The sequence below is a fragment of the Muscardinus avellanarius genome (assembly GCF_963383645.1).
Source record: "Muscardinus avellanarius genome assembly, chromosome: 18".
In the NCBI taxonomy this organism is placed as follows: domain Eukaryota; kingdom Metazoa; phylum Chordata; class Mammalia; order Rodentia; family Gliridae; genus Muscardinus; species Muscardinus avellanarius.
Window position 1 is genome coordinate 45,422,171 of NC_137804.1, and position 20,113 is coordinate 45,442,283.

Consider the following 20,113-nt stretch of genomic DNA (forward strand, 5'->3'; position numbering starts at 1 on the left):
AGGCCTGTGAGTCTGGAATTGTGGGCAGTGTGGGTTCTTTAGCTTATTTCCCTTCCCAGGGCTGTCTTCCTCAAGTCCTTTTCTGTCTTGATAAAGCAAAATTAGAGGCAGAAAGGATGACGGCTGCATAAAAGAACTCACACTGGAGAGAAAACCTATGAGTGTAAAGAATGTGGGGAGGCCTTCAGGAATTCCTCTTGCCTGAGGATACATGTGAGAACACACCCTGGAGAGAAGCCCTAGAGTGTGTGCAGTGTGGAAAGGCCTTCAGCACAAGTACTAACCTCGGGATGCACAAGCGAGCACATGCGGGTCAGAAAGTCTGTGAGTGAGACGGCCGTGAGAGAGCTCCTGCTGGCCTTCATTCCTCACCCAGAACTCACACTGGAGCGACAGAGTGTACTGTAAACAATCTGGAAAAGGCATCCAGGCGCATCTCTTGATTTCTGTTACTCTGGGACAAACCTTTTTGGTCTTTTTATCAGTATTTTATCCTTAAAGTGCCACAGCTCATTAATGTATAAGCATTCAAGATCATATGTCATTAAACTCCACTAGATTCACATCACAAAATTTTTATGTGTATAGTACTAAATATTGTCTGGTTTCCATCAAGACATCTTAGACCCATTAGTTATTCAGAAAAGACTTTATTAATATGCAGACCTATGCATATTTTAGTTAACATTAGTTTAATTGTAGACAGAATGCATGGTCTTTTTTATGTGTATTCAAATGTAAAGTTGGTGGAAATTTCCTTTGTGGTGTGCCAGGGCTAAAAACTAGTAGCTCTCCCAATAGTTATCATTTCTCTCTCTCTCTCTTTTTTTTTTTTTTTTTTGCTGGTTCTGGGGTTCCTAGAAACCCTTCTACCTCCGGGCTACACTCCCAGACCTATTTTTATATTTTTTTTTATTTGGAAACAGGGTCTCTTAAACCAGCAAGGCTGGCTTCGAACCTGCGCGATCCTCCTGTCTCCGCCTCACAAGCGCGGGGATTACAAGCGTGAGTCACCACGCACAGCCATTTCTCTCTTAAATTAAAAATAAAAACCTTAGAATTTTATTCAAGTTGGCAATTTGAACAGTTCTTTTTGAAGGATTTTTTCCCAATCATTAAGAGGAGCCAAATGTGTCCGTAGTCCTGACCAGTGAGAAGAGATAAAGATCCCAGAAATGGCTTCCAAAGAAGCACCTTGAAATGGAAATATCTTACCTGGCATTTCTTCTCCACCATTTGGCCTTTCTCTCCTTTTTTCCTAAACACACACACACACACACACACACACACACACACACACACCAAGAAGATAACAATTATGAGCCCTTGATAGAAGAGAAGGGACATAATATAATATCTGGCTGTACCACTCCTATACTGCTTAATTCTACAGAGGCTTTCTACCGCTGGGCTATACTCCCAGACCTATTTTATATTTTATTTGGAAAGAGGGTCTCACTAAGTAGCCAAGGCTGGCTTCGAACCTGTGTGATCCTCCTGTCTCAGCCTCCTCCTAAGCGCAGGGATTACTACGCCCGGCTCAAGTTTAAATTATTCTTGGGGAAAATTTCCCTTAGAACTGATTTTAGTCCCAGCTGTTACATCTGATAATATGCAGACAGGTTTTATGACTCATTCAAGTCTGTTTGAAAATGACTTGAATGAGTCATTTTTTACTCAATTTTTTTTTTTTTTTAGTACTGGGGATTGAACCCAGGGCATTCTACCTCCAAGTTATACCCCCAGCCCTATTTTTTATTCTTTATTTTGAAATAGGGACTCACTGAGTTGCAAAGGGCCTAAGTAGCTGAGACTGTCCATGAATTGCGATCCTCCTGTCTTAGTCTTCAATATGCTGGGATTACAAGTGTGTACCACCTTGCCCGGCTAAATGATTACAAACAATCTCCTGATCTGCCACTTTCTGAGAAATATGTTAAAATGTCACACCACACTTGGGTTGTCTAATGGTTTTTAAAATTCTTTCTCTTACTTTCAGGCATCATAGCTAGATGCATACAAATTTCCTCACTTTACACTTTTCTGTTAATTGTCCCATTGAAGTGTTCATTAATTCACTTGATAAAAATGTGAGTTACTCAAAAAAAAATTTTTAAGGACTAGGGGGATAGTCTGGAGATAGAAGGCCCCTGAGTTCAATCCCCAGTACCAGAAAAAAAAAGAAAGAAAGAAAGGAAAAGAAGGTGGAAGGGAGGGGAACAGCTGTGGTCATACTCTAAAGAATGGCAAAGAAAATCTTCATTAAATATTATTTAATGAATTAAATTTAAAAATGTGAGTTACTGACCTAGCTACTACCATTTTCTCTATACCAACTTTAAGGGCAACCAAAGCACCTTCCCTTCTCTTGGCACTCAGTGCTGTTCCCTGCAGTACCATCTGTCAGTACTAATCATCTCGACATCCCCAAACTGCACCTCTGTACTGATAAGTTTCATGCTGATTGGCCCTGAGGAGAAGGAAGTAGTAAAGCATATGTGAATAAGAAGATGGTCACACATTCTCTCCAAGGTTACAGGAAAATTGCTACAACTTGTACAACCTATTCCAAAGAAACAGCACGGTGCCTAGTATGTCTTTTGGATTTGGGAGACATTATATGACACATTTAAATATTCCACATCGAAATATCTACAGATGACTAAACTATTGAGTTCTACCCTATATATAAAATAAGCAAGCAATATGAAAACAATTTGAGAATGGGGAAAATCGAAGAATGTGACATTTTTGCAATATATAAAAATAACATAACCAGGAGACCAAAACTGGACCAGCACATACTAAATCCACCAACCTGCAAAAGTCACATACAAAACATTAACACTGAAAGACAAATAGATGGTTTTTAAAACAGCACCCATCTGGGTGTGGTAACACTGATAACATACCAATACAAAATCTTTATTTAAAGGCCAAGGACAGAGAGGGGGAAGAGCTCCATTTTGGGGCTCTCCAGCATATCTGCCAGGCACGCTGCTTTTCTTCTAGTCCCTTTCTTTTTCCCGCTGACTTTGTAATAAATATTTGTTTGAAGCTGAAACTGAGCTATTAGTTTTAATTTCATGATTCAGTTTATCTTCTTTGAATAGAGGAAAAGCGCCCACTGCAGCATTACAACTGTAACATTCCTGCTGTGTGCCAGACACAGGCTTGCGCTGGGGTCTTACTCCAACCCATCTCATTTGTATTCTTAATGACTGCCATTCTAATTGGGATTAGATGGATCTACGTGTAGTTTTGATTTGCATATTTCTGGTTTCTAATGATGTTGAACATTTTTCATATATTTATTGGCCTTTTGCATTCTTTTGTAAAGTATCCTTTTTTATACTTTTACTGGTGAATTATGGCCTCACATCATAATGTATTTCATAGATAGTCACCTACATGCACACAGTACTTGTTGAGTTTTTCCAGACTCCCTCCCCATTCCATCTTTCCCAATACAAGATATTGAGGTTAACATCGATATTCTCGCGTAGGCATAGAATGTCAGTGGAAGTGATCCTTTTTTTTTAATTGCCTGAGCTTTGGGGGTGGGGTCTTGTTGAGGAATTTTCTACCTATGCCTAAAAGTTGAACTGTTGGACCTCTGCCCTCCTCTACTAGCTTCGAAGTCTCTAGTCTAATTTCCAGGTCTTCGATCCATCTCCTATGCAGGGTAAGAGGTAGATATTTAGTTCTACTTTTCTACAACTGTATAGCCAGTTTTCCTAACACCACTTGTTTTAAAAGGCTGTCTGTTCTCCAATGTAAATGTTTGGCACTTTTGTCAAAAATTATTTGGCTGTAAGCCTGTGCATTTTCTATATTTTCTATTTCATTGGTCTATTTGTTGTTTTTGTGGCAGTACCATGCCATTTTTATTACTATAACGCTGTAGTATAATTTGAAGTTAGGAATTGTGATGCAACTTGGATGTTTCTTATTGCTGAGAATTGCTTTGGCTATTCTGGGTCTTTTGCTTCTCCATATGAAATTTATGACTGATTTTTCTAAGTCTGTGAGTAATAACATAGGTATTTTAATTTTTTGGAAGATTTAAAGAAGTTTATTAGAAAGATAGAAACACAGAAGATAGAAATACAGCCCCATGCCAAAATGGCATGGGAGGTGACTCAAAATGAATACACCCTGACATAGGTATTTTAATAGGGATTTCATTGACAGATTTTTCCCATTCAATATAATGTTGGCTTTGGGTTTATTGTATATTGCCTAATGATCTTAAGGCAAGTTCCTTCTATTCCTATTTTCTACAGTGTTTTTAACGTGAATAGGTGTTGGATGTGTGTGTGTGTGTGTGTGTGTGTGTGTGTGTGTGTGTGTGTGTGTTACTGGGGGTGGAACCCAGGGACTTTTCTACCTCCTGGCTACACTCCCAGACCTATTTTATGCTTTATTTGGAACAGGGTCTCACTAAGTTCCTGAGAGCCTCACTCAGTAGCTGAGGCTGGCTTCAAACTTGGGCAATCCTCCTGTCTCAGCCTCCCAAGCGCTGGGATTACAAACATGTGCCACCATGCCTGGGTGGTGTTGAATTTTGTTAGATGGTTCTTCAGCATCTATTGAGATGATCAAAAAAGAAGCTCTGAAGGAAGTGAAGGATGCAATAAATGAAAATATCAATATAAACCATCATCAATAGACTAGACCAAATGTAAAACAAAATCTCCCTCCTAAAATACAATCACACCAAAAATGAACACATAGTATATAATTTAGAAAAATCAATATGACAGCATAAGCTAGAATTCCAAGAGCTCTGGGGTAACTTTAAAAGAACAAACCTAAGAATAATAGGCATAGAAGAGAGTCTAGGAGCCAAAACCAAAGGAATCAAAATCCTCAGAAAAATAATACCAGAGAATTTTCCAAACATAGAAAGCAAAGTCAATTTCTCAGGTACAAGAAACATATAGAACCTCCATTATACAAGATTAAAAAAAAGATTCACTACACCACCAACTCTGAGTTGGTGGATTCTGTCGTGGGATTGTAGGGATTCAATATTTTCTCGCTAGTCTTCTTTCTCATTTCAGGTTTTTTCTTTCTTTTTTTTTTTTCTTTTGCAGTACTGGGGATTGAACCCAGGGTCATTGTACCCCCTAGCTACAACCCCAGCCATATCTTTTATCTTTTATTTTGAAACAGCTTTTCATCTCCCTGGGGTTTGAGCACTCGTGTTTGCCGCGGGATGCACAGCGGGACGGGGGTAGGAAGGACAGGGTCATGGAGTTGATCATTCTTCTCTCGTGTTCTTGCAGGACGGTGTGATTCTGTGGCTGGTGACCTCAGTGTCTGTCAAGTAAGTCTCATGTTTTGGGGGGACCTCCAAAGTCCCCACCAGTCCCCAGTACACACTATTGTTCTCACATCTCCATTCATCCAAGGATTTGTTGCTTTTCTTCCTTTTTCAGCCTAGATATTTAAAAGTGGCCTTTTTGTATTGGTGCATTGTGATTACATAATAGAAGAATTCATTGTTACATATTTGTGTATGTACATACAGAATTTGGCTAATTTTATTTTTCAGTATCTTACCTTTCCTTCCTCTTTTCCCTTCCCCTGATACCAATAATATATTATTTGTTTATATATTTAATTATTTCCAAAGAAAGAGAAAGACCATGGATAAGAAAAAAATTCTCATGTGATTGAGAAGCAGAATTTTTTTTGTGTGTTTGTGTGGTACTGGGAGTGGAACCCAGGGGCTTTTCTACCTCCGGGCTATACTCCCAGAACTATTTTATACTTTACTTGAAAACAGAGTCTCACTAAGTTGCTGAAAGCCTCACTCAGTAGCTAAGGTTGGCTTTGAACCTGTGAGATCCTCCTGCCTCAGCCTCCCAAGTGCTGGGATTACAAGCATGTGCCACCACGCCAGCTAGAGGCAGACTTTCTTTAGCCCACTGCAAGTTTTGCCAGCTCAAAATCCCATCACTGAAGAACATAGCACATTCTCCTGAGAAGTCTGTCTCTCTCTCTCTCTTTCTCTCTCTCTTTCCACCCCCCATTTTTTTTTCTTTCTTTCTTCCTCATGGTACTGGGATTCAACTCAGGGACATTCTGCCTCTTAGACACACCCCAAGCCCTTTTTAAATTTTCACACAGGATCTCACTTCCCTGAGGCTGGCATTGAACCTGTAATCTTCTGTCTCAGCTCTCGAGGACTGTGATCACAGGTGTGTGCCACCAGAGCCAGCTCTGAGGAGTCTCTTTATGGCCCTCTTAATGTCTGTGTTCCTCAAGCTGTAGATGAAGGGGTTCAGCATGGGGGTGACCACGGTGTACATCGCGGAGGCCACCACGCCCTTGTGGAAAGAAGATGATATACCAGAACTTAGGTACACACCCAGACCTGTGCCATAGAATAAAAAAACCACAGATAGATGAGAACCACAGGTAGAAAAAGCTTTATATCTTCCATGCACTGATGAGATTTTCAAGATTGATGAGATGATTCGGGTATAGGAGAAAAGGATCCCCAAGAAGGGAACAAAGCCAAAAAGGCCAGTCACCATGTAGAGTACTATGTGATTGACCAGAGTGTCTGAGCAGGCCAGTGTGAGGGCCTGCACAAGTTCACAGTAAAAGTGCCGAATCACCCGGTTGGTGCAGAAGGACAGACGCAGAGTCAGCAGACTCTGGATCAGGGCGTATGACAAGCTGATGGACCAGGATGCGAGAACCAGCCGGCCACACACCTGGGGGCTCATGATGACTGGATAGTGCAGGGGGTGGCAGATGGCCACAAACCGGTCGTAGGCCATCGTGGTGAGGAGAAATGTATCCACGCCTCCAAAAACCATGAAGAAGTACATCTGGGTGATGCAGGCCACGTAGGAGATGGCTTTGCTCTGCGTCTGGATGTTCACCAGCATCTTTGGTACCGTGGTAGAGATTAAACTGATGTCCGCCAAGGACAGGTTGGAGAGAAAGAAGTACATGGGGGTGTGGAGGTGGGGGTCCAAGAGGACGGCCAGGACGATGAGCAGGTTCCCCAGCACCGTGACCAGGTACGTGGACAGGAAGAGCCCAAACAGCACCGGGTGAAGCTCTGAGTCTTGGGAAAATCCCAGGAGTAGAAATTCCAAAGCAGTTGTTTGATTCATTGGCTCCATGCTTTTGACACATCGGCTAGGCAATTATGGAAGAGGAAGAACCTGAAATAAACACCAGACAGGCTCTAAATTCTCTCTACTTGTTGATTCTTGAGGCGAAAGATTGGGCATAAAAGCCTTGTTGTGGTTTAGGCCAAGAATGGCACCCAAAAGCTCATGTGTGCAAGACGTGGTCCCCAATACAGCAGAGTCCAGAGGTGGGTTCAGGGGCGATGATGGGATCGTGAGAACTGTGACCTCGTCCGTGGACAAATTCACCTGAAGGGTTAAAATCTGAATGGGCACTGGGCGGTGGTGGAAAGTACCCGGGCGGGACCTAGTAGAGAGGACTGGGCCCGGGGACCTGCACTGGAAGCATGTATCTCACCCTGTTTCTTTCCTTCCCTCTCCCGCTCTGCTTTCTGGCCGACAGGAGCTGAGCCTCTCCCCTCTGGCACACCCTGTCACCATGATGTTTCTGCCTTGGAGCCTGCTGAGCGCGGAATGAAGTCTCTGCGACGGTGGGCCAGAAGAAATCTCTCCTCCAAGTTATCTTCCCCAGGTATTTCTCACAGTGATGGGATGCTCACACAAGCCTTGATGCCACAAAGCGTAGGAATCCTAGGTTCTGTCATCTTTATATATACATATATACATATACACATATATGTATATATACACACATATACATACGTATACATACATATATATATATATATATATACATATATATTACCATATATTTTTCTCTAGTACTGGGGATTAAACCCAAGGGTATCCTAACTTTGAATTATACCCTCAGGCCTATTTTATGGTATTTGTTTTGAAATAAGGGCTAAGTTGCTGAGAGCCTCACAAAGTTCCTGAGGCTGGCTTTAAAAATGAGAATTTCTGTCTCAGCCTTCCAAGTACTGGGATTACAAGCATGCATTACCATGCCCAGCTTCCAGCCCCTTTAAAAAAAAAATTACTTTGAAGCTGGACGTGGTGGCACATGCTTGTAATCTACACCAGCATTTGGGAGGCTAAGACAGAAGGATCTGGGTTCGTGGACAGCCTCAGCTACTTAATGAGGTCCTTTGCAACTCAATGAGACCCTGTTTCAAAATAAAAGAATAAAAAATAGGACTGGGGATGTATCTCAGAGATAGAATGCTTCTAGGTTTCATCTCCGGTACCACAAAAAAATAAAAAATAAATAAATAAATTACTTTGAAAAGGGTCATTCTTTTTTTTTGTGGTACTGGGGTTCCTGGAAGCCCTTCTACCTCCAGGCTACACTCCCAGACCTACTTTTACATTTTTATTTGAAAAAAGGGTCTCCTAAGCCAGCGCACACGGCTGGCTTCAAACCTGTGCGATCCTCCTGTCTCTGCCTCCCAAGCGCGGGGATTACAAGTGTGCGCCACCATGCCTGGCTGAAAAGGGTCATTCTAATTCACCCAGGTTAGTGTTCAACAGCCTCTGTTTAAAACTTTAAAAAAAGGGCAGATGGTGTATCTTGGGGGTAGAATGCCTCTGGGTTCACTATCCAGTACAAAAAGATAAATTTATACAATGATTTTTCAGTGTTCTTTTTTCCTTATATTAAGTAAAGTTAACTCTTAGAATCTGAGGGGGATTGGTTCCAGGGTCTCTATACCTCCTCCAGTCCAAGGCCACCCACGGCCCTCATATGCAATGGTGCACTGTTTGCATATGACATGTGCAAACCTCCTGTATTATTTTTTTTCTTTTCTTTTTCAGTGCTGAGGATTAAGCCAAGAGGAACTTTACCACAGTGCAACACTGTCAGCCCTTTTATTATTTTTTTTTTTTACTTTGAGACAGGGTTTCATTAAGTTGCCCAAGCTGGACTCAGAACTATAGATGTAACCAGGAGTAGCAGACTTGTACTCCTAGTACTTGGGAGGCCGAGACAGGAGGATCCAGGTAGGTTTTCAGCCAGCCCCAGCAACTTTATGAGATCCCCAACAATTTAGTGAGGCTCTGTTTCAAAATAAAAATACAAAGGGCCAGGAATGTAGCTCAGAGATGGAATGCCCCTGCATTTATTACACACACACACACACACACACACACACACACACACACGGGGACTGGATGGATGCTGGGCTCACCTGTGTCCCTCACACACCCTGCTCACCCACCCACCCCAGTGCTTGCGTAACACCTGGAGAACCACCTTCCCAGACAGAAGCAGGAGGCAGGTGGATCAGAGCATCTGTTCCTCTGCGGCTGGGTCCAGGTGCCTGAGTGCACTGAGAGCACGGGTGCTGGAGAGCGCCCCTCCTCTCCTTCCCCGCGGCAGTCCGAGCATCCCCTCGTCCTCTCGGGCCCCTTGAGCGCCCCTCCTCTCCTTCCCCGTGCCAGTGCGAGCATCCCCTCGTCCTCTCGGGCCCCTTGTGAATACCTGGGTGCCATTTGTGTCTTCTTAACGTGTACCAGAGAGTACTCAAGGCATTTTTGTGACTTCTTACTGATCTGATAAATGCTTAACAAAAGGTCACCTGTGAAAAATGATATTCACTCCACATATTCAAGTTTTAGAAAGAAAATGAAGTTATTTAAACAAGTAGATTTTTTCCGGGTGTGGTGGCACATGTTTGTAATCCCTGAGCTTGGGAGGCGGAGACAGGAGGATCGCGCAGGTTCGAAGCCAGCCGCGCTGGTGTAAGAGACCCTGTTTCAAGAATATAAAATAGGTCTGGGAGTGTAGCCCAGAGAAAGAAGGGCTTCCAGGAACCTCAGTACCACCAAAAAAAAAAAAAAAGTAGATTGTTTTGTGTGCGGTATTGGGATTTAAACCCAGGGTACTCGGTCTCTAAGCTACACCTCCTGCAGCCCCTTTTTGTGGTGCTTGGCGTTGAACCCAGTTGTATCCTATGTCTAAACTACACCCCCAGCCAAATTTTACTTTTGATTTGGAAACAGGGTCTTGCTATGTTGCTAACAGCCTCACTAAATTTGCAAAGCTGTCCTTGAACCTGTGATCCTCCTGTCTCTGTTTCCCTAGTCCTGGGATTACAGGCATGTGCCACCATGCCCAGCCCCAGCTGCCATTTTTGTTTGTTTGTTTAATTTTTGAAACAGGGTCTTGCTAAGTTGCTGAAGGTCTCACTAACTGTTGAGGCTGTTCTCCAACCTGTGATCCTCTTGTCTCAGCCTCCCAAGTACTGGGATTACAGGCATACCCCACAGCACCAAGCTTGTTTCTTTCTTCTTGAAGGTGTCTAATAAGACCAGGGTGACATGAGGAAAGAGGCCAAAACAGTCTGGAGAAGCAGACGTTCCCAAGCAAGTGAGTGGCAGAGGGAAATCAAGAAAGCCTGGCTCTAGGCTGAGGGAGACTGGATCTCGGGAGTTCTTGTATCAGGTAATAAGACAGAAAGAACTAGAAAAGACCAGCACAGACCATCTGGTATCCTGTCAGTGCTTTGGGTCATCCATTTGTACAATTTTTATTTATTTACTTATTTGTCTTATTTATTTATTTATTTATTGGTACTAGAGATGGAACCCAGGGGCATTCTGCCTCCAAATACACCTTTAGTGCTATTTTATGTTTATTTTAAAATAAGATCTCACTAAGTTTCTGAGAGCCTTACGAAGTTGCTTAGGCTAGCCGCAATCCTGCAATCCTCCTGTCTCAGCCTCCCAAGTACTGGGAATACAAGCATGTGCCACTACACCCAGGTGTTTTCTTGGGACTGAACAAAAAAGCATTCTACCTCTAAGGTGCACCCAAAGCCCTACTAATTTTATTTTTTTTATTTGAAACAGGGTCGAGGGCCAGGTGTGGTGGCACATGCTTATAATCCCAGCATTTGGGAGGCCGAGACAGGAGGATCGCGGTTCGCGGACAGCCTCAGCTACTTAGGCCCTTTGCAACTCAGTGAGACCCCGTTTCAAAATAAAGAATAAAAAGTAGGGCAGGGGGTGTAGTTCAGAGGTAGAATGCCCCTGCGTTGCATTCTCAGTACCGCAAAAAAAAAAAAAAAAAGGTCTTTTCTAAGATCCTAAAGCTGACTTCAAACCTGTGATTCTCCTGCTACAGCCTCCCAAGTACTGCGATTATAGCGGTGCACCGCCATGGCTGGCTGTGTTTGTACAACTCTGACTGCCATCAGACGGGATGATCCGGGGCAGTGTAATGGCGTGCCATCCGTCCACCCTAATGACACTCACTTTACAGAGGCCATTGGTGTCTTCTACAAGTACTTAACGTGTACCAGAGAGTACTCAAGGCATTTTTGTGACGTCTTACTGATCTGATAAATGCTTAACAAAAGGGTCACCTGCGAAAAATGCTATCCACTCCACATATTCAGGTTTTAGAAAGAAAATGAGGTGATTAAACCTTTAAGCAACTAGTGTGGCCATTCTACTTTACAGCAAGCATCCTCGAGCATCCTCTCTGTGAAAGTCACGGCGTTTCCCCCGCTCAGTCCTTAACAATAGTCAGTGCCCTTTCCCCTCAATCACCTCTTTTTCCTACTTCCCTCCTTACTTACAGGGCTGCGCGGGCTTGGCAACATGGACACACCACAGGACCCACTGCCTTGAATCTTACTCCCGCAAAGCCGGTGAGTGAAGAAGACAAAAGATCTGTCCACCAAAAAACAAAAACCAAGGGGCAGGAAGCGAGCGGCAGAGTGGTGTGGGGACGGCTGGTTTCTGTTGCAAGAGGCCTGAGTGTCTCAACCTGACACTTAAGGGCTTTGTGACTGCAAGTGGATGAAATGTAAATTGTGCCCTGGGGGCCGTATCCCCGTTGGAATTTATTAGACAAATGGATCGATGGTGTGCTCGTTCCCTGATCAGCCTGGGTCCTCAGGGACGGGGGCTGTGCAGGAGGAGGTCTCTGACTTGGCAGCTCCTGAAGGCTAACAGTGGGTCCACCTGTGACTCTTTATCCTGTATCCTCCTCTAGGAAGAGTCATGCTAGTCTTCACATAGATTACCTCTTGGTGACATATCACCATTTCCTTTTTCTTTTTTCCTTTTCTGGTGTATGTGGTACTAGGGATTAAACCCAGGGGCATTCTACCACTGAGCTACACCCCAGACACGTTTTTATTTTTATTTTGAAACAGGGTCTCACTAGGTTGATGAGAGTCTCACTAATTGCTGAGGCTGTCATTAAACCTGCAATTCTCCTCTGTCGGCCTCCTAAGTAATGAGATTAAAAGTGTGTGCTACCACCCATTTTCTATCTTGTGGTTACCTAACCAGGCAAGTGGTTGAGTGGCAAATGGTCAAAGGATTCAGGGTGGCAAGGACTAAACCCAGGGTTTTTCTACCTCTGCACTATATCCCCAGACCTATTTTATCAGTTAAGTGGCTGAGGCTGGACTTGAACCTGCGATCCTCCTATCTGAGCCTCCCAAGTACTGAAATTACAGGCATGCGCCACCATGCTCCACTATCTCTGTGTAGTTTTTTGTTTTTTGTTTTTTTTAATTAAAAAATTGTATTTACTTAGAAGCATTCAGAATGTCAACAAAAACAGCTGCAACTTTTTTTTGCAATTACAGAGTGGTATTCACTTAACAGAACAACAATTATTTCGTATAAGCTGCATCAGAGACAACTGAAGATGAAAAAACTACCGTCCCCATATATAACTAATTTGTGCTGTGCACCAACAAGAACCTGCTTTAAATTTCCATGCCAATTTACAACCCCCATACTATACCAGGCAAGGTTAGTGGCTATTGAAAATACCACCAGGACAGAGCTATCTAAAGACACATTCAGTAGTGTGTTAACTATACAAAAAAAGACACTGTACAGTTTAAAAACAAATCTTACACAGCCTTACATTTCAATTTTTTTCTTTAAAAGGAATGAGTTGTGTACAGGGGGGCTAAATGCTTTATAGACAAGAAAAAAAACTGCGCTAGAACCAACTTATTCATCATCTTCTTCATCTTCATCTTCTTCGTCTTCCTCCTCCTCTTCATCTCCCTCATCTCCCTCCTCCTCCTCCTTTTTCTTGCTCTTCTCAGCCTTGACAACTCCCTTTTTTGCTGCACCAGGTTTTCCTTTAGCTCGGTGGGCAGCAATATCCTTTTCATACTTTTCCTTCAGCTTAGCAGCTTTCTTCTCACAAGGCTGCTTGTCCTCTGCAGCAGTGTTATTCCACATCTCACCCAGTTTCTTTGCAACATCACCAATAGATAGGCCAGGATGCTCTCCTTTAATTTTGGGGCGATACTCAGGACAGAACAAGAAGAAGGCCGACAGAGGCCTCTTGGGTGCATTGGGATCCTTGAACTTCTTTTTTGTCTCCCCTTTAGGCGGGATATAGGTTTTCATTTCTCTTTCATAACGGGCTTTGTCCGCCTTTGCCATGTCTTCAAATTTCCCTTTCTCTTTAGCAGACATGGTCTTCCACCTCTCTGAGCACTTCTTAGAAAACTCTGAGAAGTTGACTGAAGCATCTGGGTGCTTCTTCTTGTGCTCCTCCCGGCAAGTTTGCACAAAGAATGCATATGCTGACATCTTGCCTCTCGGCTTCTCAGGATCTATTTCCTTTGCCCATGTTTAGTTGTTTTTCCTCCGCGCGGCAGCGAGTCGCCCAGTGCCCGTCCGGCTCTCACTTGCCCCGGCGCCGTCTCTATGGAGCTCAGTGTACTGCAGTGGCTGCGAGAGCGGGAGCCAGACGCAGCCTCCTCACCCTCTCCGCTCTGTAACTCTGTGTAGTTTTGAATTGCGTTTCTCTGACTGTAATTATTGTGAACATTTTTTCATACATTTATTAGACATCTGTATTTCTTCTTTCAAGAAATATCTATTCAAATCCATTGCTCTTTTTATCCTTTTTGCTTTTCTTTTCTTTTTGGTAACTAGGGATTTAGACATACCCTCGGTTCTGTTTTATGTTTTATTTTTTAAAACAGGGTCTCACCAAGTTGCAAAGAGCCTCACTCTGTTGCTTAGAGTGACTTTGAATCTGCAATCCTCCTATCTGATCCTTCCAAGTACTAGAATTGCAGGCATGCACCTCCATGACCGGTTCCATTGCCCATTTTTTAAATTGGTTTTTTTTTTTTTTTTTTTTTTTTTTTTTTTTTTTTGGTGGTACTGGGGTTCCTGGAAGCCCTTCTACCTCTAGGCTACACTCCCAGACCTATTTTCTGTATTTTTGAAACAGGGTCTCTTAAGCCAGCGCGGCTGGCCTCGATCCTCCTGCCTCTGCCTCCCAAGCGCAGGGATTACAAGCGTGCACCACCACGCCCAGCAATTGGGTTCTTTTTTAAAAAAAAAAAATTTATTGGTGCATTGTAGTCATACATCTTAGGTACAAGATGGTCAAGGTATACATAACACACATCACATCGCTGACTTAGCCTTTCCCCAGTTTCCACCCCATTACCTCCCCTCCTCTCATATTACAAGACCCATCTTCCAGAAAAAGTCAGTAAAGATGCCTCAGACCTAAAGAACACCAAAAACCAAACGGACCTATTAGACACATACAAAATATCCCACCCAACTACAGCAGAGTTCACATTTCCCTCCTTCTCTTGTTTGGCTTAGTGATTGACTGTGATATGTTTGTTAATGTATGTAATGTTCATTAAGAAATTTCCTTTTTCCCATCACCCTCAGTTAGTTTTTTACTCTTTAGTTTTGAAACCGAGTCTCGCTGAGTTGCAGAGGGCCTCATTAAGTAGCTGAGGCTTTCCGTGAACCGGACATCTTATTTGGTCATCTATGGTTTCCCCTTCATCTAGAGCTCCTCCTATGACTCTTTTTCTCCCTAGCTTCTGCATATTAGAGAAAGCATCCAATTTTTTACTTTTTGTGACTGGCTAATCTCACTTAGAATAATGTCTTCCAGTTCTATCCATTTCTCTGCAGATAACATAATTTTGTTCTTCTTTATTGCTGAGTAAAATTCCATTGTGTATATATCCCATATTTTTATAATCCATTCATCTGTTGATGAACACCTTGATCTATTTTTTAGAAGGTTCCATGAGCAGCTGAGAAAAATGTGAACTCTGCTGTAGTTGGGTGGGATATTCTGTATGTGTCTAATAGGTCCATTTGGTTTATGGTGTTCTTTAGGTCTGAGGCATCTTTACTGACTTTTGTCTAGAAGATGGGTCTAGTGATGTGAGAGGAGTGTTGAAGTCTCCCAGTATTATTGTGTTGGGATCTATGTGTATCTTAATGTCACAAAGAGCTTGTTTCATGAACGTGGCTGCACCTATGTTTGGGGCATAAATGTTGACTATCATTACTTCCTCTTGCTGGATTGTTCCTTTTACCACTTAAAAAAAAATGACCTCTTTTGTCTCTTCTGATAAGCTTGGGCTTGAAGTCTAATTTGTCTGATATCATAGTTGCTACTCCTGCTTGCCTTCGAGTTCTGTTGGCATGGATTACCTTGCTCTAGCCTTTCACCTTTAGTTTGTAGGTATCTTTACTTGGAAGGTGTGTTTTCTTGCAGGCAGCATAAAGAAAAGAAAAAGGGACAGAGAGAGGAAAAGAGATAGGAAAGAGGAAAGAAGCTTGTTAAAGGGGTGGGGAAGAGAACAAACAAACACACATACACACACAAAAAAAGTAAAACAACCCTACAAATATATAACTATTGAGCAGACTTGGCCTCTGCAGTCCTCCTGAGTCTGTGTAGATTCTTTCAGTCGTTTAAAGTTCACTTTCTATATTAGGTTCTCAAGCATTTTCTAAGCACTCTCATTTTCTCTAGAACCTTCAATAATTATGTCAGTTTGTAGTCCCACTTTTTGGTCTCCTTCAATAATTGGCACCCTGGCCTAGTGTCTCTTATCTGCACAGGTGCCGAGTGCCACCAATGCCTCTCTTGCTGCAATCCTGGGTCTCTGAGCTCTCAAAAAATGCCTGTCTCTTAGAGCCAGATGTGGTGGTGCACGCTTGTAATCCCAGCATTTGGGAGTCTGAGAAAGGAGGATCATGGTTTGCAGACAGCCTTAACTACTTAGTGAGACCCTTTGCTACTCACTGAGACCCTGTTTCAAAAGAAAGAATAATAGGGCTGAGAGTGGAGCTCAGAGGTAGAATGCCCCTGGGTTCCATCCCCAGTACCACAAAAAAAGAGGGCCTGTCTCTAAGACTTTCTCAGTCTACATAGGTGCTGATATCACTGGGGCTAGGTCTAGTATAAGTGCAGATCTCCATGCTTTCCACAGATCCCGAGCCTGCGTCTCTCCTCACCTACATAGGCAGCGGATACCACTGGGACTAGACCCAGTATTTATGTAGGAGTCTGAGTTCTTCACAGATTGGGCTGGGTTGGTCTGTCTTCTCCCCTGTTACCACACTTGGATCATCTGTGGCAATCCCTGAAGGCCCTGCTATGGCACTGTGTGGTGTGGACTGTAGGACTCTTTGCCCGATTGGCCCTGGGGCTGTCTGCTAACCCATGCCTCTGCTGTGTCTGACAGCAGACTCAACCCCCACTTTCACCAGGGTGAACAGCAAAGTCTCACACACTATGAGTCTATTGAGTCTATCACTTGTTGCGCAAGTCCCTGTGTCCACACCAGGTGGCGTCCTGCTGGGCCAGCTAGGTCACTTACGGTGTTGACCACCTCTCTGGATTTCTGCAGGACATGGTAGCCGTTGCCACAGGGTCTAGCCAGGGTCCAAGCAGTAGCATCTCTGTGGATTGTGGGACAAAAGGCCGACCACTTACTTATCCAATGAGCTGTAACTGCTTACTTTGACTCAAGTTGTTGGCTTTTTTGCTGGGGGTCTCTGGAGGCTGCAGTGCTAGCAGTCATGAAGCAGTTAGGCAAGATGGCACTGCTTCAGCCCCCCACAGCCACAGTCATTGGAGACAGGGAGTGGCAGTGCTCTGATCAATTTTAGCGGGCTTTTTCTTTTTCCACTTGTCAATACAGTTTTCATGGCTATAGAGATCAAGTATCAGCATGACTGAGATGTGCTGCTTCCCTTGGTCACCATCTTCTGTTTTTTGTTTTTGTTTTTTGTGGTTTTTTTTTTAGTACTGAGGGTTTTTTTTTTTTTAGATCTTTATATATTCTAGATATTCTCTATCAGAAGGGTAGCTGGTAAAGATTTTCTCCCTTTTTTTTTGTTGTTGTTGTTGTTGTTACTGGGGTTCCTGGAAGCCCTTCTACCTCCGGGCTATACTCCCAGACCTATTTTTACATTTTTTTTATATTTGGAAACAGGGTCTCCTAAGCCAGCGCGCATGGCTGGCTTCGAACCTGCGCGATCCTCCTGTCTCTGCCTCCCAAGCGCGGGGATTACAAGTGTGCGCCACCACGCCCGGCGATTGTCTCCCATTCTGTAGGATTTCTCTTTATTTTTGTTGTTGGTTGGTTGGTTGGTTGGTTGGTACTGGGAGTGAAACCCAGGGGCTTTTCTACCTCTGGGCTATACTCCCAGACCTTTTTTTATACTTTATTTGGAAACAGGGTCTCACTAAGTTGCTGAGAGCCTCACTAAGTAGCTGAGGCTGGCTTCAAACCTGTGCAATCCTCCTGTCTCAGCCTCCCAAATGCTGGGATTACAAGCGTGCGCCACCATGCCTGGCAATATTTCGTTGTTTTTGCAGTACTGGGCATTGAACCCAGGGGCATTCTATCTCCAAGCTATACCCTAAGCCCCATTTTTTTATTCTTTATTTTGAAACAGGACTTCACTAAGTAGTTGAGGCTGGCTGCACATCTGTGATCCTCCTGTCTCAGCCTCGCAAGTACTGGGATTAAAAGCATGTACCACCACACCCAAATCTCTTTAAGTTCTCGATAGTTCACTTGCCACAAGAAATTTTTTAATCTAATACAATCTTGCCTGTTGGTTTTTTGTTTTATTTCCTGCCTTTTGGGGGTCTTATTGTGGAAGCCTCTCCCAGTGCCTGTGTTGGACCGTTGGACCTATGCCCTCTTCTAGCAGTTTGAAAGTCTCTCATCTCATTTCTAGATTATTGATGCCTCTTGAGTTGACTCTTGTGCAAGGTGAGAGGTTGGGGTGTCATTTTTATACAAATGGATAAGTAGTTTTCCCAACATCATTTGTTGAAAGGTTATCTTTTCTCCAGTATATGTTTTTGGCTCCTTTGTCAAAGTTGCTATAGATATGAGGATTCATCTCTGTATCTTCTCTTCCATTGTTCTCTATTTTTGTGTCAATATGCCATGCTATCTTTATTACTATAACTTTGTAATATAGTTTGAATTTTGGTATTGTGATACCTCCAATGTGGATCATGTAGCTAAGAGCCGCAATCCTGCCTCAGTCTCTCAAATGCTGGGATCACTAGTGTGCTCTACCACACCCAACTCTGCATCTCCCTGATTTCTGATGGACATTTTTTCATGTATCTATTGGCCACTTGTATCTCTACTTTTGTGAAGTGTCTATTCAAGTCAGTTGCTCACTTCTTGATTGGGTTGTTATTATAAAGTCTTTTAGGTTCTTTGTATATTCTAGATATTAGTCCTCTGTCAGACAAATACTGGTAAAGTTCTCCTATTCCATAGGCTTTCTTTTTAGACTCGATCATTTCCTTTGATAAGCAAAACCTTTTTAGTTTGATGCCATCCCACTTATTCTTGTTTTAATTTCCTGAGCTTTGGGGGTCCTGTGAGGAAGTTTCTACCTGTGCCTATAGGTTGCAGTGTTGGACCTCTGCCCTCCTCTAATAGCTTCACAGTCTCTGGTCTAACTTCCAGGTCATTGATCCACCTCCAGTTGATTCCTGGGCAGGGTGACAGGTAAAGATTTAGTTCCATTTTCCTACAAATGGAAAGTTATCAAACACTGAAGAAACTGAAGATGATCTTGGAAAATGTTAAAATCTTCCTTGCTCTCAGATAGGCAAGTATCTTTACTTGAAGGGTGTGTTTCTTGTTAGCAGCATATAGATGGGTTAGTTTTTAATATATTTTGCCACCTTATGTCTTTTAATTGGGAAAGTGTGATTATTGAGATGACTTTTGATTCCTAACATTTTGAGTTTTAACTTGAGGTAGTGTTTGTTCTTCCTGCTTAGTTGTTTGATAGAAATCATTATTTTTCTGGTCCTGGCATTTACTTATTAATTCTTCTTTGTAATTAATGTTTTCTCTAGTGTTGGTTTGGAAGATGTAAATTCTTTCAGCTTGGGATGGAAGATTTTTATTGTCATCAAATTTGGGAGATATTTTTGCTGGGTAGAACAGTCATGACTAGAAGTTATTTTCTTTCAGGGTTTGGAATATTCATGATTTGGCTTGGGAAATCTGGAGTGATTTTTTATTATTGTGCCTCTGAATATCACTTGGTCTTTTGCTTTCATTTCAAAATTCTCTCCTTGACCTCTGTTAGTCAATTTGATTATGTGGTGTGGTGAACCTTTTTTCTGATCTTAACTGGGGGTTCTATATGTTTCCTGTACCTATGTATTGACCTTTTTTTCTGTTTGAAAATTTTTCTGCTGTTACTTCTTTGAAAAAGATTGATTCCTTTGGTTTCAGTTTCCATTCCCTCTTCTATTCCTTTTATTCTTAGGTTAGCGTTTTTTAAATTGGCCCATATTTCTTCTATGTCCAATTCATGTCGGTTTTTTCTAAATTATATACAATTGTTTTTGGAATGGTCATCTTCTACCAATGGGATTCTATATTCCATGTGTTCTAGTCTACTGTTTTATAGTTTGTATTGATCCCTTCACTTCAATAATTGCATCCTTCATTTCTTTCAGAACTTCTTTCTGATCCTGTTCAGGCTGTATTATTATTTATTTGTTCCTTTATTTCAGGCTCTAAATTATTTTTTGAAATCCTGTATCATTTCTACTATTAAAGTTCTGATTTGTACTTCTGGTGATTTCTGCAATTCTGTGTTGGCACTGGTGGTGGCAATTTTTTATTAGAGTTGACACCTGAAGCAGTCGACAAAAGCAAAAGATAAAATACAGGTACACCAAACAAAAAAATCCCTAAAGGAAACAAATTGAAAAAGCAGCCTTGAAATGAGAG

At 42.5% G+C, this 20,113-nt stretch overlaps 2 protein-coding genes across 2 annotated transcripts; both read right to left on the reverse strand.

Moving 5' to 3' along the window:
- Positions 1-6,203: 6,203 nt before the first annotated feature.
- On the reverse strand, positions 6,204-7,148 carry LOC308276682 (olfactory receptor 7A5-like; the record flags this gene model as incomplete). Its single annotated transcript, XM_080715508.1, has 1 exon — positions 6,204-7,148. One exon carries the CDS (start codon positions 7,146-7,148, stop codon positions 6,204-6,206), a length of 945 nt encoding a protein of 314 aa, XP_080571634.1.
- Positions 7,149-13,040: 5,892 nt separating this feature from the next.
- On the reverse strand, positions 13,041-13,658 carry LOC308276418 (high mobility group protein B1-like; the record flags this gene model as incomplete). Its single annotated transcript, XM_080715156.1, has 1 exon — positions 13,041-13,658. Exon 1 carries the CDS (start codon positions 13,632-13,634, stop codon positions 13,041-13,043), a length of 594 nt encoding a protein of 197 aa, XP_080571282.1. The 5' UTR covers positions 13,635-13,658.
- Positions 13,659-20,113: the final 6,455 nt, after the last annotated feature.